This window comes from Salminus brasiliensis, chromosome 1 (genome assembly GCF_030463535.1).
Source record: "Salminus brasiliensis chromosome 1, fSalBra1.hap2, whole genome shotgun sequence".
Classification (NCBI taxonomy): Eukaryota; Metazoa; Chordata; class Actinopteri; order Characiformes; family Bryconidae; genus Salminus; species Salminus brasiliensis.
In genome coordinates, this window is record NC_132878.1 from 20122597 (window position 1) to 20143077 (window position 20481).

Consider the following 20481-nt stretch of genomic DNA (forward strand, 5'->3'; position numbering starts at 1 on the left):
TAAATACATTTACATAAACAACCACTCCCACGGTTTTGTAGGAGAAACCTCATCCACCATACTTTGTCCAAGAGGTGAGGTCACTGCCAGTAATCTCAAGTTTCCTTACTCCATATTTAGTGCCTTAGATATGGGGTTAGGGGGACTGATGGTTTCTACACACTTTATTCCCAGCGTGGATTCATCAGCCTCATAGTTAACGGTAGACCTCTACTGTAGGGTCGCAGATACCGTAACGATTCGAATAGCTCTACTACGGCTTGTGTTTATCGTAAATATTCGAGTAGCAGACCCAAGAAGTTGCGTGCTGCCCTTCCCTGGGAAAATACCTACAGAGACCCACCCTCGTCTATTCTCACTTACCGCTGTGACATAGCCAGACGTCCAGGAAGAATTCCTAAGCTATCACAACCCCGCCACACAGTGCGTTTTTCTGCAGAAGAGACGCAGAGGTCGCGCATTCCCCGCTTCCTTGGCTAGCATGCTGCATCCTTACCGTAATCCGCGTAGCAGCAGCGCAATCCCAATTCGGCAGCAAAACAGCTACATTTTCTAGATCAACATCTACCTTTTTACTTTAACCTCAGCCTCACTTATTCTCACTGCAGCACAGCTTACCTTATCTTACCTTAGCAATAATATATTTTTATCATCGCAGACTAATCGCAGTCGTATATGAAGGTTTGTTGATTTTCTAGTAAGGGACACTAAGTAGAACACATGCACATGTGCACATTTTCATGTTTCATGTTCACTTTGCTTAATTTAATATTATTGACAAAATTATATAACTTTTTAATGTATTAATATTATGAGAAAATAGAAATGTTCTTCACTCCCCTTAAAAATCAGGTGTCTAAACATTTGTGCGCAACTGTAAGCCTGTATCTTGGAATCGTAATGGTAAATAGAGGCCTTCTAAGTCAAATGAGTGTGTTTGCCCACATTTCTAACAAGATATTTGGACATATTTGTCAAGCGTTTTAAACTTAAGATATAATCTAATTAAAAGGCTGCTGACCCTTAGACATGTAGATCCAGCTGGTTTCAGTCTGACCTTTGACCCTGAAGCCATTACCTATCTTACAGCACTGGGCTGGTATTTATGATGGGCGTTCCACAAAAAACTGATTTGACCGGCTCCCCCACACCCTGAAACTGGAAGGAATCAGATGATGAAGCAAGGGAGAAGTGAAAGGCTAATGAATGAGATATGAATGTAATTAATGCAGGTTACACATCAACATGACGCAGTAATGGATGAATATTGTAATGGATGCAAAAGAAAGTTTTTTTATTATGTTTGTTTTTAGACAATATAAATCTATGACTCTAAAGAGGAAAGAGAAAGAGGAACACAGATTCAATCTTCAATGGTCTTATTTTTCCCACGCACCGCACACACATTCTCATTTTGTTTATATATATATAAACAGAAACTGTTGTAAAGGCATGACCTGTAGAAACCAGTCGGAGAACATATTTCACCTCGTGAGTTGGTGGCTGGAAGAAGTCAAGTAACAGGTTCAACATTCAGCAACGTAACAGGTATTAACAATATATCATATATATATATATATAATATATTGTTAATACCTGTTACGTTGCTGAATGTTGAACCTGTTACTTGACTTCTATATATATATATATATATATATATATATATATATCAAGAAATTAACAGGTATGACTGAGACTATGGAGTTACTAGGGAGTACATTGTACATTGTACATCTAATGCACCTGCTCGGCTTTCAGCTGAATTGTTCATAAATGGATTGGTGCTGGAAACAAAGGTTAAATTTTCTTTTGTAGAAGAGATGCTCAGGTTGCTTGTGTAAAAAGAAAAAAAGTATTACAGATAAGGCCTTACAAGGAGTGCTTTAGTACAAGTAGTACTTTGCTTCCCAAGTAACAGCTTCAGGGAAGTTCTCAGGTAACACTACAGCAGGATAATATCCAGGTGCTTCAGATTTCACACTTGCTCAAAGGTCACTACAAGGTCTGTTTGCTCTGCTTAGAATGTGCAGTTTTGATCATTTTCAAATCTTTACAATTTAAGTAAAAAAAAAAAACACTTTTTGGGCCTGTATTCATAATGAGAGTCTATAAAAATATGAATCTACTACAAAATTCTACACTACAGATTACAGCAGTATAATACAGCAGTATTATACATAACAACTGAAATCTTATTTTATTTTATTTTATATTTTTCTAGTATTTCGTCTTGTAAACGTATAGATTTCTCCATCATGCAAATTCACTCAGAAATGAGGTCCAATTTAGACATTTTATGAATGTATAAATATCAGCATCATGTAAATAAACAATATTAAACATTGGCATCAGCCCAGCATTACTATATACACATACGTGGTATTATTTGCAATGGACTTACTGACAGGAACAGATGCTGAAAATGTATAATAGGTATCAGTGTAATAGGTATGACCGCACTTCACCATTTATTTTTTTGGCAAATTATGGCAAACATCCAAATGAAATGAAAACATGCTATTAAGAAATTAGGAAAATCTAACAAAACAAAACAGATCAAGATCAAACAATCATACTTTTATCATTTATTAAATATGTTGTAAATAAAGGAGGCAATAACAGAACAATACAATAACACTTTTAGAAAATGAGGGTGTTAAAGTGGGATAGAACGGTAATCTGAGGGATCCTGGGGACCTGCAGAGGTACCTTTTAATGGACAGAGTGTGAAGAACCTTGTTTTAATGTAGTGCAGCAGTTCTCAGGTCCACTCTTGGTGATCTACCACCTTGCAGAGTCGATCCAGGCAATGAAGCCCTTTAGGAGCATCCAAATATATAAGAGCCATGTGTGTTGGAACTAATTTCACCAGGACCAGGGTTGGGTAAATGTTCTGTAATTTAAACAGACGGTTCATCACTGAGCTCCAAGGAACAAGGGCTTCATGTTCTTCATGTCACCTCTATATACTTAGGCCAGCTGACCTAACCCCTATAAGAGGTTCTTAAATGCTTCTTGACTTGTATATTTGCTTTTAAGGTTTTTCATGTTTAACTGGTGTAAAACCTTTATGTGGAGGCTTTTTATGATCACACACCTGATTTGTAAAGATTTCTTTAAACAATATTCATTCAATGCCCTTTAAAGTGGCTTTCTGCCTTAGAACTAGTATTCATGAAATATTATTATATTTAGGTCTATATTTGTTACACCATGTATCAAAGCATTGCATCCCTGGTAGGTTTGATGGAGTTCGCAATTTTGAATACTTTTTGTGTTTTCATCCATTAGTGTTTCCTTAACGACAATACCCAGAATGCATTTCACAACCCCTATGGCAATAGCGAAGTCATGACTGTTAACCCAGCCACTGATGTAGATGCTAATAAATACAGACATGGTATTCCTTCTGCAACAGCCAGCTAACAGCCCCACCCTCAGCCCAACCTGAGAGCTTCCTCTCATTTTCAAGCAAGATCATCAGAAGGGGGGAAGCTGCAGGTATGCCACTGCAGCCCGACAGGCATGTTTCCAACAGATGGTATTGAAATGTGTTAAGAGTGTCCTCACAGGGACATTAGCAAAGGAATAATGCTAAAGGGAAAATCTCAAGATAAATGAATGACTAAACCCAACCTCACATGTCAGCTACACTTTACACAGAGCATTGAAACGCTCTAATGAAGCGACTGTAGTTCTCTAAAGCAGGTTCTCTAACCTTTTACACGGAGGAGGTCACTGAACCCCATGCATTTCTTTCTGACTTGCCACTGAGAAATCCCTAGCCACCACATGGAAAGCCATAGCAACCATAAACGAGGACATATGGTCACCCTAGACAACATGAGACACTTGGAACAACTTGGAACAGCACTTTTTCCTTTATATTGGCTCAGAAAAGAAATGGGCTACCCCTGACTGTACAATAAGGAGCCCACTTTGAGCATCATGGCACATTTTAATGGATGGTTCTGTAAATGGGACTAGAGGGAAGAACCTTTAAAAGATATTCTACATAATGTACAACTTCTATATAAATGACTTTGCTTTAATAACAAACCAAGATGCCTTAATAACAACAACAACAATTACAATAATAATAATATTCTGCTTATTATTATTATTATTCTTTCAAAGCTATTTCAGAGTATAGAAGCTATATGACATAAGAATAGTCTACCAGCTGAGCTGTGAGAGATCCTAGGGCAGCAGAGGTAGGCCATATAGAACTTCATGTATCATAAGAAAGACCTAGCAGTCAAAGTGAAGCCAGAGTAGACTGAATAAGACTGGAGCAACATGCTCAGAACTTCTCTTTCAGGTTTAGTACATGAGCTGCCATGTTCAGAACTACCTAGAGCCTAATTAGAGAGCCAGCAGGGCGACCAATCAGTACCTTATTTAGCAGAAAGGCAAAGAACATAAAGCTCCTGTTCCTGTCAGCAGAGTGAAAGCTCCCATTTAGTATAAGCTCCTTCATTTACATTTCCAATAAAGGCTTTTCTTCGAGCGCAGGTGGGGAGTGAGTTTTTCTGAATAGGAAATTGCATTCAGAATCAAACGTCCGTGATGAGTGGAGAATTTTGGATGTCTAAATGTCACATTGTCGCTGTCCGATGCAAAACATGTATCTCCAAAATGGTGACTTTACAGGAGAAGACAAAATTGTTCTTAACTCTGAACGGACGTCAGTGTAAAATAAGAGTTTATTTCCAGAAATTTAGAGCATTTCTATTGGTCTGTTCGTCCAGAAGTATTCACACAGTGTACCGAGCAGCTACAGGGTTCAAACCATGGAGAAAACTAATAACGGACAAAATGGAGACACATGTTTTTTTTATTGGACAGCAGATATTAAAAAAAGACCAGATCACATTCGCAATAGGTTTAAAACTGCCCCCCCCCCTCTCTTTCTCTCTCTCTGTCTCCCTTTTACTCACTCCGTCCTCCTGTCCATTCCTTGTTGTCTCCCTTTTAGAGAAAGAGCTGGGAACTCCTCCTCTATTCAGGAACGTATTTTTTGTTCTCCCACGAGAAAGGGTACTCCGGCACCTGGTTGAAATGGCCCATGAGGAAGATGGCCACAGTACCAATAGAGAAGAGCAAGATGGCTGCCCAGAAACAAACTTTATCAACCATCTTCCCAATCAGCACCCAGCTCTCCATCTCCTGAAGAAGACAAAAGAGAGAAGCAGAAGACAAAGCAAGTTCAAAAGATTTGTTTCTAACTAGCAAGAAAAACATAAACACCTTCATTCATTTTTCATCACAATTAATTTACCAGAGAACAAATATCTGCTGCTAATCAGACCTAATCAGACGGTCAAAGGTAATTATTACCAGAGTTTCTCAGTGATTTTAGTCCCCTCCTAATGAGCCATGTCAGTCATTTTTACAGACTGTGCGCTCCTGCTTCAGTAAAGATTTCAACGCCTTTTACCTTCTGTAAACGAGCCGTAAAAAACAACACAGGTTATATTAACCCCTAGCGAATCAGCGTGTGGGTTAATGTTCTGTCACATCTGGTGGTAAATACGTTTTTGCGGCATACTTTTCCAAAGTATGGAGGAGCTTGAGGAGGCATTTCGTTTTGCTGTGTATGACACAGATACCTCGGGTACTGTGTATGACACAGATACCTCGGCTCGAGTCTGTGGCAAACCACAGTCAAATCTGGAAGACCAAACAAATGACTCCCCAGGGGCGCGACCCTGCTGTCAGCTGTAGGCAAGTCATTGTGTAGAGTAGCCTCTAGCCTACTTACATTTTTTGGAGGTGACGGCAAGCATAAATCGAGTAGCCACTCCTCTATCAGTCATTTATGCTGAGATTTTGTTATCTGTGTGAATCAGTATTGACATTACCTTACTCCACCTCCCCATGTAAAACTGATCCCGTCCAAATATGGCTTACGATGATTTTACCTTAGTAGTAAAGGGCTAATCAAATAAGCATTTATTGCAATTATGCTTACAGTATTTATTTAAAATCTGGGTCTGGACCAAGAGTGGATTGGATTAAACATAATTTAATATTCATGGCGATGCAGTTTCAAAGATGCATTTTTTTGGTTGTTGGTGAACTTTAGGCCAAAACCACTAAATATATAAAATTATATACAATATTTAATAATATATAATATGCACATAATGCATAGTACACTATGGAAGACAGGAAATTAGCTTCTTAGCTAAATGGCAAAGCATCTTTTCTCTCTTCAGAAATGAGTGTAATTTGTGCACAGTGCAGAGTGTGTATGCATGGAGACCTGCTATGTGTCAAAATGCTACTGTTTTCCATCATTCTGGGGACATTTTGTCTCTACTGTTGGTAGTTTGTGAAGTATTAGCACACACACATACACACACACACACACTTACCGAGCCTATATCATTCTGCTGCCTGGTACTCTCAGCAATGAAGTTGCAGGCGTCCACACACTCTTTAATCTCTGGTGCTGCCTGAGCCAGACTCTTATACAGAGTGGCAGTGCTGCTCACGTCTATAGTGTCCACTAGAGGGAGCCACGCGTACATATAATAACACAGATACACAGAAAACAACAGAATAATAAAAACATCATATAATTCTGATGGTTGAAAATGCAAAATAAATGGTATTACACATAGGAGGCCAAGCACTGATACATCAATTCATACCACTACAAAACTGCTGTCCATTTTGCCATTTTGCCATAGCATACACTTGTGAAATTACTAACAAACTATTAAGAGTCAAAAGATGATATTTCTATTTAAAAACATTGGGTACTGGCCTTTGTAAAATGGATTTATGAAGAACCATTATCCCTTAAATCCAAGTGGATTTTATACACATTTGAGTTTTTGAGACCTTTTGCAACATCAGTGGGATAATTAAATAAGGATCTTTTATAAGAATCTTTTAAAAATAATTATTAAATAATATAATTATTAAAACAATAATATGAAATACCATTTAATTCATTACATAAAGAAGAAATTAAAATTAGATTCATGTTTCTGTCTCCTAGTGGATTAGTCATGCACTGCATGCACTAGAAAGATGCATAGATATTTCTAAGTTTGAAATGAAATATTTAAATGAAAAATTTAAAGGAACCTGTAGAGTGTAAGAGGTTAACCAATTTCATGTTCCATGTGTCATAGTTAGTTTAAACCCTGCTGTGAGTGATAAAATGCAGATGTATTAAATGAGATACAAAATAAAAGTCATATATGCGAAGTATTATTATTACTTTTTTAAAAAACTAACTGGTCAGGTGGTTAAAATAAGTCGAGACTGTTTAAAAGACCTTTAAAAGGGTCTTTACACTCACAAATCTCTTTTACAAAAATCTATATCTAAAACTATATTTTATAAGATTAGCCTCAAAGGCATAATCTTATTCTATTATTAGGCATGAATATTAATAAGTAATAATAATAAATAAAGTCTAAACAATATATATGTATATATATATTATATATATACACACACACACATATATATATATATATATACACACACACACACACACATATATATATAGTGTTATGTTCTGATCTGCCAAGATATTCTAAGATATTCATTCTTTGACTTTATATTGGTCTGTTTACTGAGGGGGCACAGTCAGCCTATTTGAGTACTGGGAAAGACAACACGCCTACACTCCTACACTCCTGCTATAAGAGTCTAAAGATTGATGGGAAATCATTCATCACCAAGGGGGAAGTGTAAAATAGTGTAATCTCAGCATGTGTGTACCAAAGGATCGGGTGAGTCCATGTCTCTCTCTCTGCTTGTCGAACATCATCTCACTCCGCGGCTGCTTCAGGACATACTCCTCTGCCCGCTGCATCAGGCCAAATGAGCTGCGTCTCCTCTCCCTTACTACCCCTATTCCACTGTCCTCCTCACCTTCATCCACAAGTGGGGCCATGCCCAAGAAACGAGGGACTACTTCCAGGAAAATCTGAAAGATAAAAAGAGAAATGAAGGATAGGGATACAAGCTATATTAGAAACCCCAGGCTCCTCAGGATGGTCCACCTTGCTAGAATACAGGTGTACAGTTATGCAAGCAGAAGTGTTCTTAAATTAAGGGTGTCAAATTGGGTTCGTCCTGGACCACGACATTTCAGAGTTTGGTCATTTGCTAATTCGCAAGGCCATCATGAGTAGTGAGAGGAAGTGCAGAGCTGAGGCCTGGAAGGAACCTAGTTTGACACACATGCCTAAAATGGTCTGTATAAATATGAATTACTGACTGAATTAAGGTAAAGGTGCATGTCTTTGTCATCTGTGGTAGTGAACACACACACACACACACGTAAATTAGGGGCAGTAAGTACACACGCACACCCAGAGCGGTGGGCAGCCAAGAGCCTAACAGTGGCAGCTTGCCGAGCCCAGGAATCAAACCCACAACCCTGTTATCGATAGCCCAGCGCTCTAACCACTAAGCCACCACTGCTAACCTACCTTATAACTAGTGTTCGAGTTGTGAAAGAAGAGGGGAATGGTGCAAACAGCTGGAAAAGATATGGAGTATTTCTGCTTGCTCCTGATGAAGTTCATTTATGGGATCCCATCACGCTATATTACCCCCCCAAATATTCCCCTGCGCTTCTCCTAACCCCTTGTGTTTTCCTTTCTGTCTCTTCCACATGTATTGGGATGCCTGGTTTCAACTGTTCTAGCCTGACCTGGCTCTCCACTACCCTCCTGCCCGCTGTCCTGCTCTAGGGCCTTGCATTAATTCATCCTCACCTCACTGCAGGACTATGCCTCTGACAGTTTTACCTGCATGGATTTGATCATTCTTCCTCTCGACCTGAGAGAGTTTTTCCTTTCCACTGTTGCCACTAGCTTGCAGCTGCAAAAGAGGCTCAGACCCGGATCTCTGTAAAGCGGCTTTGATACAACATTTGTTTTAAAAAGCACTATTTATATAAAATTGAGTTGAATTCAATATTGAGACACCTGCTCATTCATTGTGATTTTAGGAACCTTTCACAACCACAATCACAACATTCAGAATATCAGGAATGGGGATAGCATCCATCACAAGTTAGCTTAGCAATTCTGGAGATGTAGCTGGCAGTAGCAGTCATTCATTTAATTTTATTATTGCCTTATATCCCAGATATATTAGCAAACATACACTTGATACCCTGGCTTGATGTGATCAGCACTCTGACGACTGTATGCCACTGACAGTTTTTAAATTCTCATAGCCTTTTATTTGTTGATTAATTTACCTAAGTCAATCTAAACTGTTAAAAAAACAATGCACAGCTGGTGGCTGCTGCCAGTGGGCCGTAAACTGTGCAATTAGTTGCAACTTGTGAATTAATTAAATATTAACACTATTCCTGAAGCCTAGGCTCCTAATGGAACTGTATATCTCTCACTGGTTGTCATACATTTTTTTTTCTTAATTAGGATATAGCTGTTTGTTTTTTTGTTTGTTTGTTTATTTATTTTGTATTTTCTATGGTAGAAAGGGATGCCCATAATGTGCTAAAAATCGACTCACCAGAAACTAATAACTGTTTGTTGATTTGCATTTTCAAAGTAGCCAAAGTGTGAAGACCACAATCCTGTCAAACTTGGTGGTGGTTGTGTGCATTGTTCCAAGCCCTCCAAAGCTTTTCCAATGAAATTCAAAAGCTGTGATTCTGCATAACCACTCTTTCTTTGGGCGTGTGGCATCACACTGATCATGATGTGTGCAAACTGATGGAAGCTAATATCAAGAATCTTCAGTGATATTACATTAATCCAAAGAGAACAGACAGGGGATGGTCATCAAGTGGGTAAATATGGTATCCCCTCGCATCATTCATCATATCGAGCCCATTACATACAAACACACACGCACACTTATTCACACACTGAGACATACGTGTTTGAGGGTGCGGGACATGGTGTGTGTGCTGGGGCTACGGAGGGAGAAGTTGAGGACGACGATGCAGTTGGTGACGATGAGTGTAGTCACAGACATGACGAAGATCAGGTACCTGAACCACAGATTACAGAGAAAATTACATTAGAAAAATGAGTTTTTCACCCTGTGAGGAACACTCCAGGGATTTTCAGCTTGTATATGTATATTTGCATATCAACTATAACAGGATGCAGTAATGTATTGGCATCTATTATAAGGTTCCCCTTATAACTATGCCTAACTATTACCTAACCTTAATCCACACCTAAATCTAACCTTAATCTACAATTTAATCTACACCTAAACCCTAACCTCAACCTAACCTTAATCTACACCTAAACCTAACCTAAATTTACACTTTAACCCTAACCTCAACCTAACCTTAATCTGCACCTAAACCCTAACCCCAACCTAACCTTAATCTACACCTAAACTCAACCTAACCTTAATCTACACTTTAATCTACACCTAAACCTAACCTCAACCTAACCTTAATCTATACCTAAACCTAACCTCAACCTAACCTCAACCTAACCTTAATCTACAATTTAATCTACACCTAAACCTAACCTCAACCTAACCTTAATCTATACCTAAACCTAACCTCAACCTAACCTCAACCTAACCTTAATCTACACTTTAATCTACACCTAAACCTAACCCTCAACCTAACCTTAATCTATACCTAAAACTGACCTCAATTTAACCTTAATCTATACCTAAAACTGACCTCAATTTAACCTTAATCTACACTTTAATCTACACCTAAACCTAACCTCAACCAAACCTTAATCTATACCTAAACCTAACCTCAACCTACCCTTTATCTACACCTAAACCTAACCTCAACCTAACCTTAATCTACACCTAAACCCTAATCTTCATCTACACTTTAATCTACACCTAACCCCTAATCTCAACCTAACCTTGATTTATACCTTAACCTAACCGCAATCTTCACCTAAACCTAACCTAGCCTAACCTTAATCTTCACATAAACCTAACCTAGCCTAACCTTAATCTTCACATAAACCTAACCTTAACCTAACCGCAATCTTCACCTAAACCTAATATAACCTATATGGTCATTTTTGTAAGATCTTGTAGGGACTGATGAGGCAGAGTAATATTACAGGATTTTACATCAACATGGCTCAGGTTATGCTGCATTACTAAGTTCTCGCAAGTACTGTCTAGCCTGCTTCTCCACAGTTACATAGTGCAGTTAGAAGTGCGTTGAGGCTCAGTGACCGATTCAGATGTCGTTCTCCCTTTTACAAGTCAGTGGAGCTTCACAACGATTCTAAAGCTGTTTTTTAAGTAAAAATGCTGCATGCTGTCACTCACTGTCTGTGGTAAACACTCTTACACTGCACATTCAGTTCAGATACAGATTACGTTGAAAACGTTAGCAGTGTCATTTTAACTGTAAACACATAAACACACACACACACACTCACACAAACCAATAAAACATATATTACTCACTTGCCAATGAGTGGTACAGAGAGAGAGGTTTCTGGGACCTTCTGAGAAACTAGAATTAGGAAGACAGTCTGAGCCAGTAGAACAGAGATAGATACAGTCAACTTCTGCCCTCCAGCTGCACAAAAGAGAACGTGTGTGAGAAAGAGAGACCAATAGAAAAGGAAATGTAGTTTAGTTAGGGTGACTATATAATGACTTTCAAAAAAGAGGACACTGGGGACACAAAGTAATCGGGCCGTTGCGGTTGGGGTGGCTTCAAATAGGCATAAATTATAGGTCCGTGGGGAAGGTCACAAATAAATGAACAAAGAGTTTCACACAACCATAAAATTTACTTAATACATCAGTCAAATCAAATATAATCAGTTGTCACATACAAATCTACTATTTCTTGATTATTGATTATTGCAACACCTTTCTGTGTATTTGGTGAACTTGGCTCCACCAAGGAAAAACAACAGGACTAATTTCTGTTTATTTACATTTGCATTTCAGCATTTTTTAGGCATGTGGTCCATTAGTTAGGATGGGATACAGTTTGACTAGTAGCTGTAGATGGCATACAGATGCAGGTACGTATAGACCATGTTAGGGGTGAGAAGGCTGACATGAAATATATGTGAGAGGAAAACATTCCAGGGTGACTGACAATGCATTTGTTTATTGATGAGCATGTGGAGAGCCTGCACTTCTATCCCAAATGATCATATATTAAAGGTCGTTTGGGACTGGGTTTATGGTTGGAGCAAGAAAAATATATGTGCATTATTTATTTATGCTCCACCCACAAACACATTCTTTCATAGCTCTTGTTGTGAGGTTGGATCAAGCTTTGCAGAATTTTGGCAAAGGTTCTCTGAAGCTCAATAGGAAACTGTAGCGCTCTTAGTTTAGAGTTGCGTAAACATTTTCCATACATACACTATATGTCCAAATGTTTGTGGACAGCCTAAAAAAAATCACTGTCACAATTCTAAAAATGCATTCAGAGATGTGCAAATGCACACATACAGCTTGTCTAGTCCCAGTAGAGAAGTACCGCCAACAGAATAGGACAATAGAGCAGATAACCATCAACCTATTGTCACCATGCCTAATGCCAGGTGTGAACTAGAGGGGAATAACACCTCCTAGCATTGAGCTGTGGAGCAGTGGAACACTGGATTACAGTGCTCCTTTTAATACTTTTGGGATGAGTTGGGCTTTTGGGGATGAGGGGATCATCCAACATCTTGACCTCACCAATGCTCACTGCCGCACTCTAAAATCATATTTTGGAATGCCTAGGTGTTCCAATACTTTTGTCCAAGCTCTCCCTGGGTTGGGACTTCACTGGTGGAACTGAAGGCCTAACATGCCAGATGAACCACCAGCATAATTAAGAAATGACAGAGAAATCAACCAATCATGTTCTGATTGCCAATGGGTGGGACCAGTTTTACCAAAACAACAATTAGCTTAGAGCTAACATGCTACTAAAATCCCACCCCCATCCCCACCCCAGATTAGCATGATTGTTTGACAAAGTCTAATAGTTGCAGTTAGCCAATGTCTACATACACAAACACACACTTACCCTGGGCGGGGAGAAAGTAGGCCAGAACAACCAGTGAAGAGATGAGGGAGCAGGGCAGGATGATGTTGATGATGTAGAAGAGGGGTTTCCTTTGGATGATGAGGTTGAAATAGACCTCCTGGTACTCCAGATCATCAGGAGAGTAGCGTGTGTTGGTCAGTTTGCGGGCTGGCCGATGTTTGATGGCCCACTCTCCATTCTCTGCAGAGACAGGTTCAGCAGGAGTATAAATCAGCCTTCCTCAGAATTTTAGAAATAAATGCTCAGTAGATGTTTCTAAATGCACATTAAATTTCCAAGGAAATCATATAGTGTATTGGGTGTATGATGACTTCTACAGGTTGTAATTTGCTGCTAGTGCACTCTTCCTGTTTAAAGCTTGTAAACTAATACATTTGAACCATGGTGAAATGTGAGATTTCATGAGGCATTGAAACTGTTACCTAAAAATCGACTTCAGGTTTTTGTGTGCATCTATATGTGTGTAGGTGTGTGTGTGTTACCAGTGAAGGCCTCTGGGTCAATGTCCACCCACTCAATGGGTTTCTGAGTTTCTGCATCGGTAGCCAACATCATGTCAATCTCATTGGCGCTGTATGTCTGAGACCTACCACACAGAATCAACAGAAAACATATCAGTGAGTGTAGGTGTGTAGGAGTAAAGACTGTAGCTTTGCATCCCAAAGGAATTTCTTAAGCCAGTAATAATCTAGACATATAGCACACCATTAGCCAACAGATTCAAAGGTTGTTTCTCAGGAGATAAATTGTCAGATTATGGGAATGGTAACTGATAAGGGTTTAGTCAACTTAGTTCAGTCAAACGTTCTGTACTTTAGTTTGGTCAACAACACAGTTTAGGTAAAGATACTCAAATAATGTTCTGCAGTCATTCAATCTTCCCAGATGGAGCACTTCACTTGTGGTCCAGCAGTCCACACTGGTGCGGCGAGATGTTGAGTTTAGCTTAGTGACCCATTTGGAACTGGGCTTCAGTGCTGCAGCACCTCCTGCCACTCTAGAGCTGGGAAACCATTTACATTTCTATGTCCTAGAAAGAATGAAAAGCTTAGAAATGATTTTGTATGATTAGGATGTATTTCCACAGCTCTCCGGGTGCCACACGTGTCTAACTGCCTGCTTGTCAAGCAACTGGAGATCATTAGTTCAGTTAGACTGCAGACTGCAGACTGGGGATATTTTGGGGTGTTTGGGTGAGTTCTAACTTGCTGGTGGGAATGAGCTGGAATGAAAACGTCTGACTGACGTTTGGTTTCTGACCGCACAGCTGCTCTTAGCTGAACATTTATGAGAGCCGGACTTTTGCTTGGTGTTCATTTTTAATTTCTCCTTTAGTAGGTAAGCTATTAGTAGGACCTAACAAGTATGAAAACTAAACCTAGTCTTCGTACAGAAAGTTATTTTTGCAAAAAAATCAATGTCTTCATATGAGGCAGAAGGGTCAAAGTTTAAGTTTAAGTGCAGAGAAGCCGAAATGTAATGTCCCCATATGAGGTTAATCCACAACCCAAATATGTGATCAACAGCAGTCCCATGGGGTAGAGGCCAGCTGACAAACTGTACACACAAATAGTGGACATTCAAAGTAGATAGTGCCCAGAAAGTGGAAGTAAGATAGTAAGGTAGATGTTTCTAACAGGGTAGATGGTTCCCAGTGTGCTGCACTCTTAAAATAAAGTTGCTATAAAAGGTTCATGAGTGATACCATAGAAGAACCAACACAGTTCTCAATGGAATCAAAAATGGTTCTTCTGTGGCAGCACTCAAAGAACCCTAGCATGTTCCTTTATTTTTTTAAGAGCATGCAACATACCAGTTGTGACCAGTGTTTAGCTAATGTTTTGCTAACTATGTAGAATGTCAGGATATCAGTTCTTTCCTCTACATATTGTCACCCTGATGTTCTCCCTCTGGAGCCTACCTGAAGACCAGTGTGCAGTTTTGCCAGTCGAAGGGGAAGTAGGTGATTTCTATGGCACAGGTGCTGCGGTAGATGGCTGGAGGCAACCAGTACATGGAGCCATCACTGTAGATCAGCACGTTAGCATAATATGCTACATCAAATTTACCATCAATGCTGCAGGAAAGAAAGAGAATGTGTATGACCCCTGTATGATGAGAAATCATTGTCTTCAACCTAGACGTATTATACAGTTATTAATTTACATATTTTTTATTCAGCAAATATCATTGAGTGTGGAATGGAGGTCCACACAATCTGTAGATAAACGTCTGGGAGCTGAGTAAACAACTGGCACTACCTATCATTAAGGAAATACTATGAATTGGTAAGTCGCTGCTATAAATCATTATACAACTATGAATTATTCAGTACCTACAATAAATGATTCTCAAATTAAGAATAATTTGTTGTATATACTCATTACTGCTAAACGTTTCAGTCACCATAATAAAGTTAGTCAATAACTACTCTGAATTATTCAGTAAACATTATTATTAAGTAATTAATACTGGTAGAAATGAATAATATGAATTATTCAGAAACTTCTAAAAATCATTAACATCATGAACAAGTCACATTAAAACCACTGCTGGGTGAAGTGAATACCATTGATCATCTCATTACAAGGACACCTGTCAAGTGGTGGGATGTACATATTACACAGCAAGTGTCAAACAACAGTCAGATGTGTTGGAAGCTGGACAAATGGGCAAGTATCTTGTGCGGTATTCCTGCTATGCAGCGGTCAGTATCTACCAAAAGTGGACCAAGAAATGAGAACCGGTAAACCTGTGACATGGGGTCATAGGCCCTCCAAGGCTTGTTGATGTGATCTATGGAGGCCCTACCTCACAACCTACAGGCCTTCAAAAAACATAGAGCCAAACACCACAGGACACCTTCAGAGATTTTGTGGAGTTCATGCATGGGGGACCTAGACAGTATTAAGGCAGGTGGTTTTAATGTTGTGTCTGATCAGTGTAAATGATTCAGTAACTACTATAGAATTCAATAATTACTGATATACAAAGTTCTTCAGTAAATACTATCCATTATTTAATAACTGCTATACGTTTATTCAGTTATAAAAGCATAGTGAGCTTCTCACTTGTTCTCCAGCACTATGTCCGGCAGCCACACGGTGTTGTAGGGCACACGGATTAGGTCGATGCCATGGTACTCTGAGGTGTTCCATGCCAGACGATAATCATTCCATTGCTGAAGCCAGGAGAGGTACATAAGATCATGGGAGACGATGATGACAAAGAATGCAGAAAGCAGCCATATACTGATTAAAAATAACAGTGCCAAATATTTGGAGGCTTCTACTGTTTCTCTATTAGACAGTCGCAGCACTTTGGATGCCTCCGAACCTTCCTTCTATGTAACTGTCTGATGAGAGTGTCTCACTCATCTGGGGTTGGGCAGAAGCATCATAATCAGCCAGTTACGTGAAAGAATGGCTAAAATGTCTGATAGAGAAGCGTTATCCTGATCATTGGGAGATTGCAGGTTCGATCCACGAGAGTGTGATTGTCATCACTCTTTCTAAATGTGTATAAATCCCCTCCTTTCCAATCTCATTATTTATTGTGATATTAGCCAGCGTGGGCATCTGTTAGCTGACACAACAGAAGTGGAAGCTAGCATTGGGAAGCAAAGGCATTGGGCCCTGTCTTACACCCGGAGTGCCAACTGACGCAGGGTAATTGGTTTATTGCATGTTACGCCCAAAACACACCCATGAATAATTAAACTGACACGGCCTAAATCAAGCTACACTGTGCGCATTTGACAGCTCATCAAAAGATTGCTAAAATAGGGCCACTGTGTTACTAGACTGGTCCTAGCTATTGGTTGGAAATTACTGGGTTGGTGGGGACAATAACTGGGATGGCAGATTTTTGGGTTTAGCCAGTTTCACTCTGACTGTCCCTTTAAACAATGTAGCATTAGCATTATCTAAGATATGTACTGTGCTTGTTTTTGAAAGGATATTGCAGATAATTTGAAGCTATCGTCCAAAAGAATATCATTTGATTGACTCTATGAAATGTGATAACGTGATAACGTGACTTTCATTTTCTGGAACAAATGCCAAACATCTCTGATTCCACAACAGGGGCTAATTGAGTGCTAAGGGTGTCCCAGTGTTTGAGTTAGCACTTTAAGCCCTGATTCACTTCTCTCCTCACTGCCTCTGCTTTGTAAGTGATTTTTGCACTAGACAGCAAGGATAAGGAGAATGCTTTGGAGCACAGCCAGAGTGTATGCGCAGAGGTTAGGGCTTAGGGGAAAAAGGCTAGGCTTTCAAATCAGCTGTACTTACAATTTCAATCCACACATTGGTGGTCAGCGTTTCCTCCTTCTCGTTCTGTCCATGACCAAGGTTTACATAAAAAACACAACAAATAAGATCTTGGTTAGACGTTTTGTAAGTGTATAATTTATTCGGGGAGGCTGTGGTCAGTGTGAAGTGTGTTCAGCTATGTGATGAGGCTGGTTTTTGTGATTGTATGATATTCTAGAGCAGAGTGTTTGCTGTAGTTTTTGGTACTGTAGATAAGAGGGGCAGAGGCTCGTTACCAAGGAGATGAGGTTGGTTAGGGTCAGTTTGACCTGAACATCCACTTTGTCATCAGAGTGCCTCGCCGGGCGAATGTTCTTATTGTAGTTCTTAAACTTATCGGCTATCAGCTGAGACTCCTCATTCCCACTGACTGAGAGAGAGAGACAGACAGACACAGAGAGAGGAGAAAGTGAAAAAAAACACAGAGCAACAGTGAGAAAGAAGAAGAAAAAGAAAAGAGAGATTGACAGAATAAAAGAGCAACACAGAAAGAAAGAGAAAGATGGATGAGAGATTGACAAAATAAAAAGAGAGACAGACAGCAACCGAGAGAGAGAAGTGAGAAAGAGAGAGATCTTTTTCTTTCAGTTTAATTATCGGTAAATATTGTGTGTACAGATATTAGAGTGTATATAATTTATATGTACATATTTTATATATGTCTTTTTGTAAAAAGTCTTTAATTATTGTAATTTTTTATTCACAATTGTTGCTTTAGTTTGTAATTATTGTTACTTTTATTGCACTGTAATTTTTTTTGCAATTATTGTTATTTTGTAATAACTTAGGCAATATTGTTGTCATTACAGTCATGCCAATGAAACTTCTTTGAATCTTGAATCTTGATTCTTGAGAGAGAAAGAGAGAGAGAGAGAAATTGACCGAATAAAAATTAGAAAAAGAAAAAAGAGCATTAGAGATAGAGAAATGATAAATTGACAGGGGGGAGAGAGAGTGATAAGACAGAGATAAAGAAACAGAGAGGGAGAAAGAGAGAGAGAGAGAGAGAGAGAGAGAGAGAGAGAGAGAGAGAGAGAGTTGGGAGAGTGGAGAGACAGAAATAAAAAATGAGAGAGAAAGAAAAAGAGAGTGAGAGGGGTGAGAGGGGTGAGAGTGGAGAGACAGAGATAAAGAAACAGAGAGAGAGAGAGAGAAGTGAGAGTGGAGAGACAAAGATATAGAGACAGAGATAAAGAAACAGAGAGAGAGAGAGAGAGAGAGAGAGAGAGAGAGAGTGGAGAGAGTGGAGAGACAAAGATATAGAGACAGAGATAAAGAAACAGAGAGAGAGAGAGAGAGAGAGAGTGGAGAGAGTGGAGAGGTTGAGTAGTTACGAGAGTGAGGAACTGAAGGGTGGGCTCACATATGGACCCTGTTCAAAGGGTTAAACCACCTTTACAAACTATGGCACTACATTGACCCAAGCAAGCACACTTACCTTGCACTGCAGTGACCACAAGCACAGCCACCACCAAACATGCAAACGTCCAAACTGACCAGGCCGCCATCGGTGTCTCCCAAACACCTCACTGGGGCTTCGTAAGAAGAGGAAAGCCAGGGCAGTTATTTGCCTTCCCCTTTTCGCTCCAGCTGTCGCTGTGTAACCGACTCGGGTTACACTGTTACCCGGCACCACTCTTAAAGTCACCCTAAGTCGCCCCCCATTGCCAACCCCATGTTCGGGGTCTTTTTTTTTACATTCAGTGTAAACTAAGACATCTCATTCAATCTCAAAGGGCTCCTCACTGCCTACACAGTGGAATACATAAAGGCTCATACACCAAGGCCTGATTGGAAACCAGCCACTATGAATAGCCTGAAAATGTGCTGCTGGGTCAAGTTCAATAACTCAGCACGCCCAGCATAGAGGAATTATGATGTTAACATACTGGTAATAATAATGATAATAACATGTTTAAAGCAGCATTAAAGAATAACAATGGTGATAACAGTTATTGGCATCATAATTCCTCCAGAGAGGCTCGTAGGAACAGGTGGAGAGGCCTATATTGTTCCCCCACCCGTATTCATCACCCGTGTGCTAAGATCGATAGAAGGAGTGCAGGAGGCGGGACCATAAAGCCCCTCCCCTGGCAGGCGGGGCTTACTGGAAACAGGTGGACAAACAAATAACATGGTTAATTCCCTTTCACCCCACTATGATATAAATAACCTGCACTCTGACTGTCCTGACCAAACAAACTTCTCTGGAGCAATGGGAGAGGACAGAGTCAATGCTGGGGGAGAGCTGTGTGTGTGTGTGTGTGTGTGTTTGTGTGTGTGTGTGTGTGTGTGTGTGTGTGTGTAGGCTTGTTCATGTTAAGGCCAGCATGGTAACAGCAGCACAGCGTAATGAATTATGAGAGGCACATGCACAGCAGTGAGATCATCCCTTCATGTCAGACACATTTTGATGTTTTTAGGCTTGAGATGTGCTGACAAATGCACTGAACTGAATTTATCCAATTTAAATATGTGTTTTCATAGTTTCAAATCATCTATTCTTTTCCATGATTCCATGTATTTTTCACTATTATGCACTAATCCGCTAATTGCCCATTACATTATATGGACATTTTAAGATGAATGAAAAAACAGAAATTCTCTTACAGTAACAATAAAAATGATTTAGCCTTTTTCAGTTTTATTACCAAAAGTAATTTAACTGCTGATGTGTTTTTTGGTAATGTTAAAATTACAATTATATCTGAATCAAATAAGTTTTACTTTACTACAAAAACACCCACAGATCTCCTTACTGAGAAAGGAAAAGTCTCAGTCCAGTTCAGTCACAGTAGTGTTGTAATCAAGGCTAGGCTAGAGCCAAGACAAGACCAAGACGTTTAGTTGTTAAGATCAGGCAAGACCAAGATGTTTAGTAGTCAAGACCAAAACGTTTAGTTGCTGAGACTAGGTCAAGACCAAGACTTTTAGTAGTCAAGTCTAAGTCAAGACCAATACTTTAATAGCCAAGTTCAAGACTTTTAGTAGTCAACTCCAAGTCAAGATCAAGACTTTTAGTAGTCAAGACGACCAATACTTTTAATAGTTAAGTCCAAGTTAATACCAAGACTTTTAGTAGTCAAATTCAATAAATTTGACAGAGTAAAAAGAGTGAAATTTCTTGTACATTCTTTATCATTGATACTAAAA

General features: G+C 39.4%; 2 protein-coding genes across 2 annotated transcripts in view; both read right to left on the reverse strand.

Annotated features, from left to right (window-relative positions):
• pld2 (phospholipase D2) overlaps nt 1–485 on the reverse strand; it is a 59130-nt gene extending 58645 nt beyond the window's left edge. The window contains exon 1 of the mRNA XM_072674301.1: nt 364–485. The gene's annotated coding sequence lies outside the window, so the exon portion shown is untranslated. The remainder of the gene's footprint in view (nt 1–363) is intronic.
• A 4516-nt stretch (nt 486–5001) lies between these two features.
• Nucleotides 5002–18836, reverse strand: chrne (cholinergic receptor, nicotinic, epsilon). Its single transcript, XM_072693517.1, has 12 exons — nt 18767–18836; nt 17565–17698; nt 17308–17352; nt 16087–16196; nt 14937–15092; nt 13498–13601; nt 12995–13195; nt 11419–11533; nt 9889–10003; nt 7747–7954; nt 6381–6514; nt 5002–5169 (listed from the first exon to the last, which is right to left on the reverse strand). Exons 1-12 carry the CDS (start codon nt 18834–18836, stop codon nt 5002–5004), a joined length of 1560 nt encoding a protein of 519 aa, XP_072549618.1.
• Nucleotides 18837–20481: the final 1645 nt, after the last annotated feature.

Coding starts and splice junctions, on each gene's coding strand:
- chrne (XM_072693517.1), bottom strand. CDS start 18,836: ATGGCGGCCTGGTCAGTTTGGACGTTTGCATGTTTGGTGGTGGCTGTG. Junction 17,699..18,766: donor TGTGGTCACTGCAGTGCAAG/GTAAGTGTGCTT, acceptor TCTCTCTCTCAG/TCAGTGGGAATGAGGAGTCT. Junction 6,515..7,746: donor TGGACTCACCCGATCCTTTG/GTACACACATGC, acceptor GGCTCCCTCTAG/TGGACACTATAGACGTGAGC.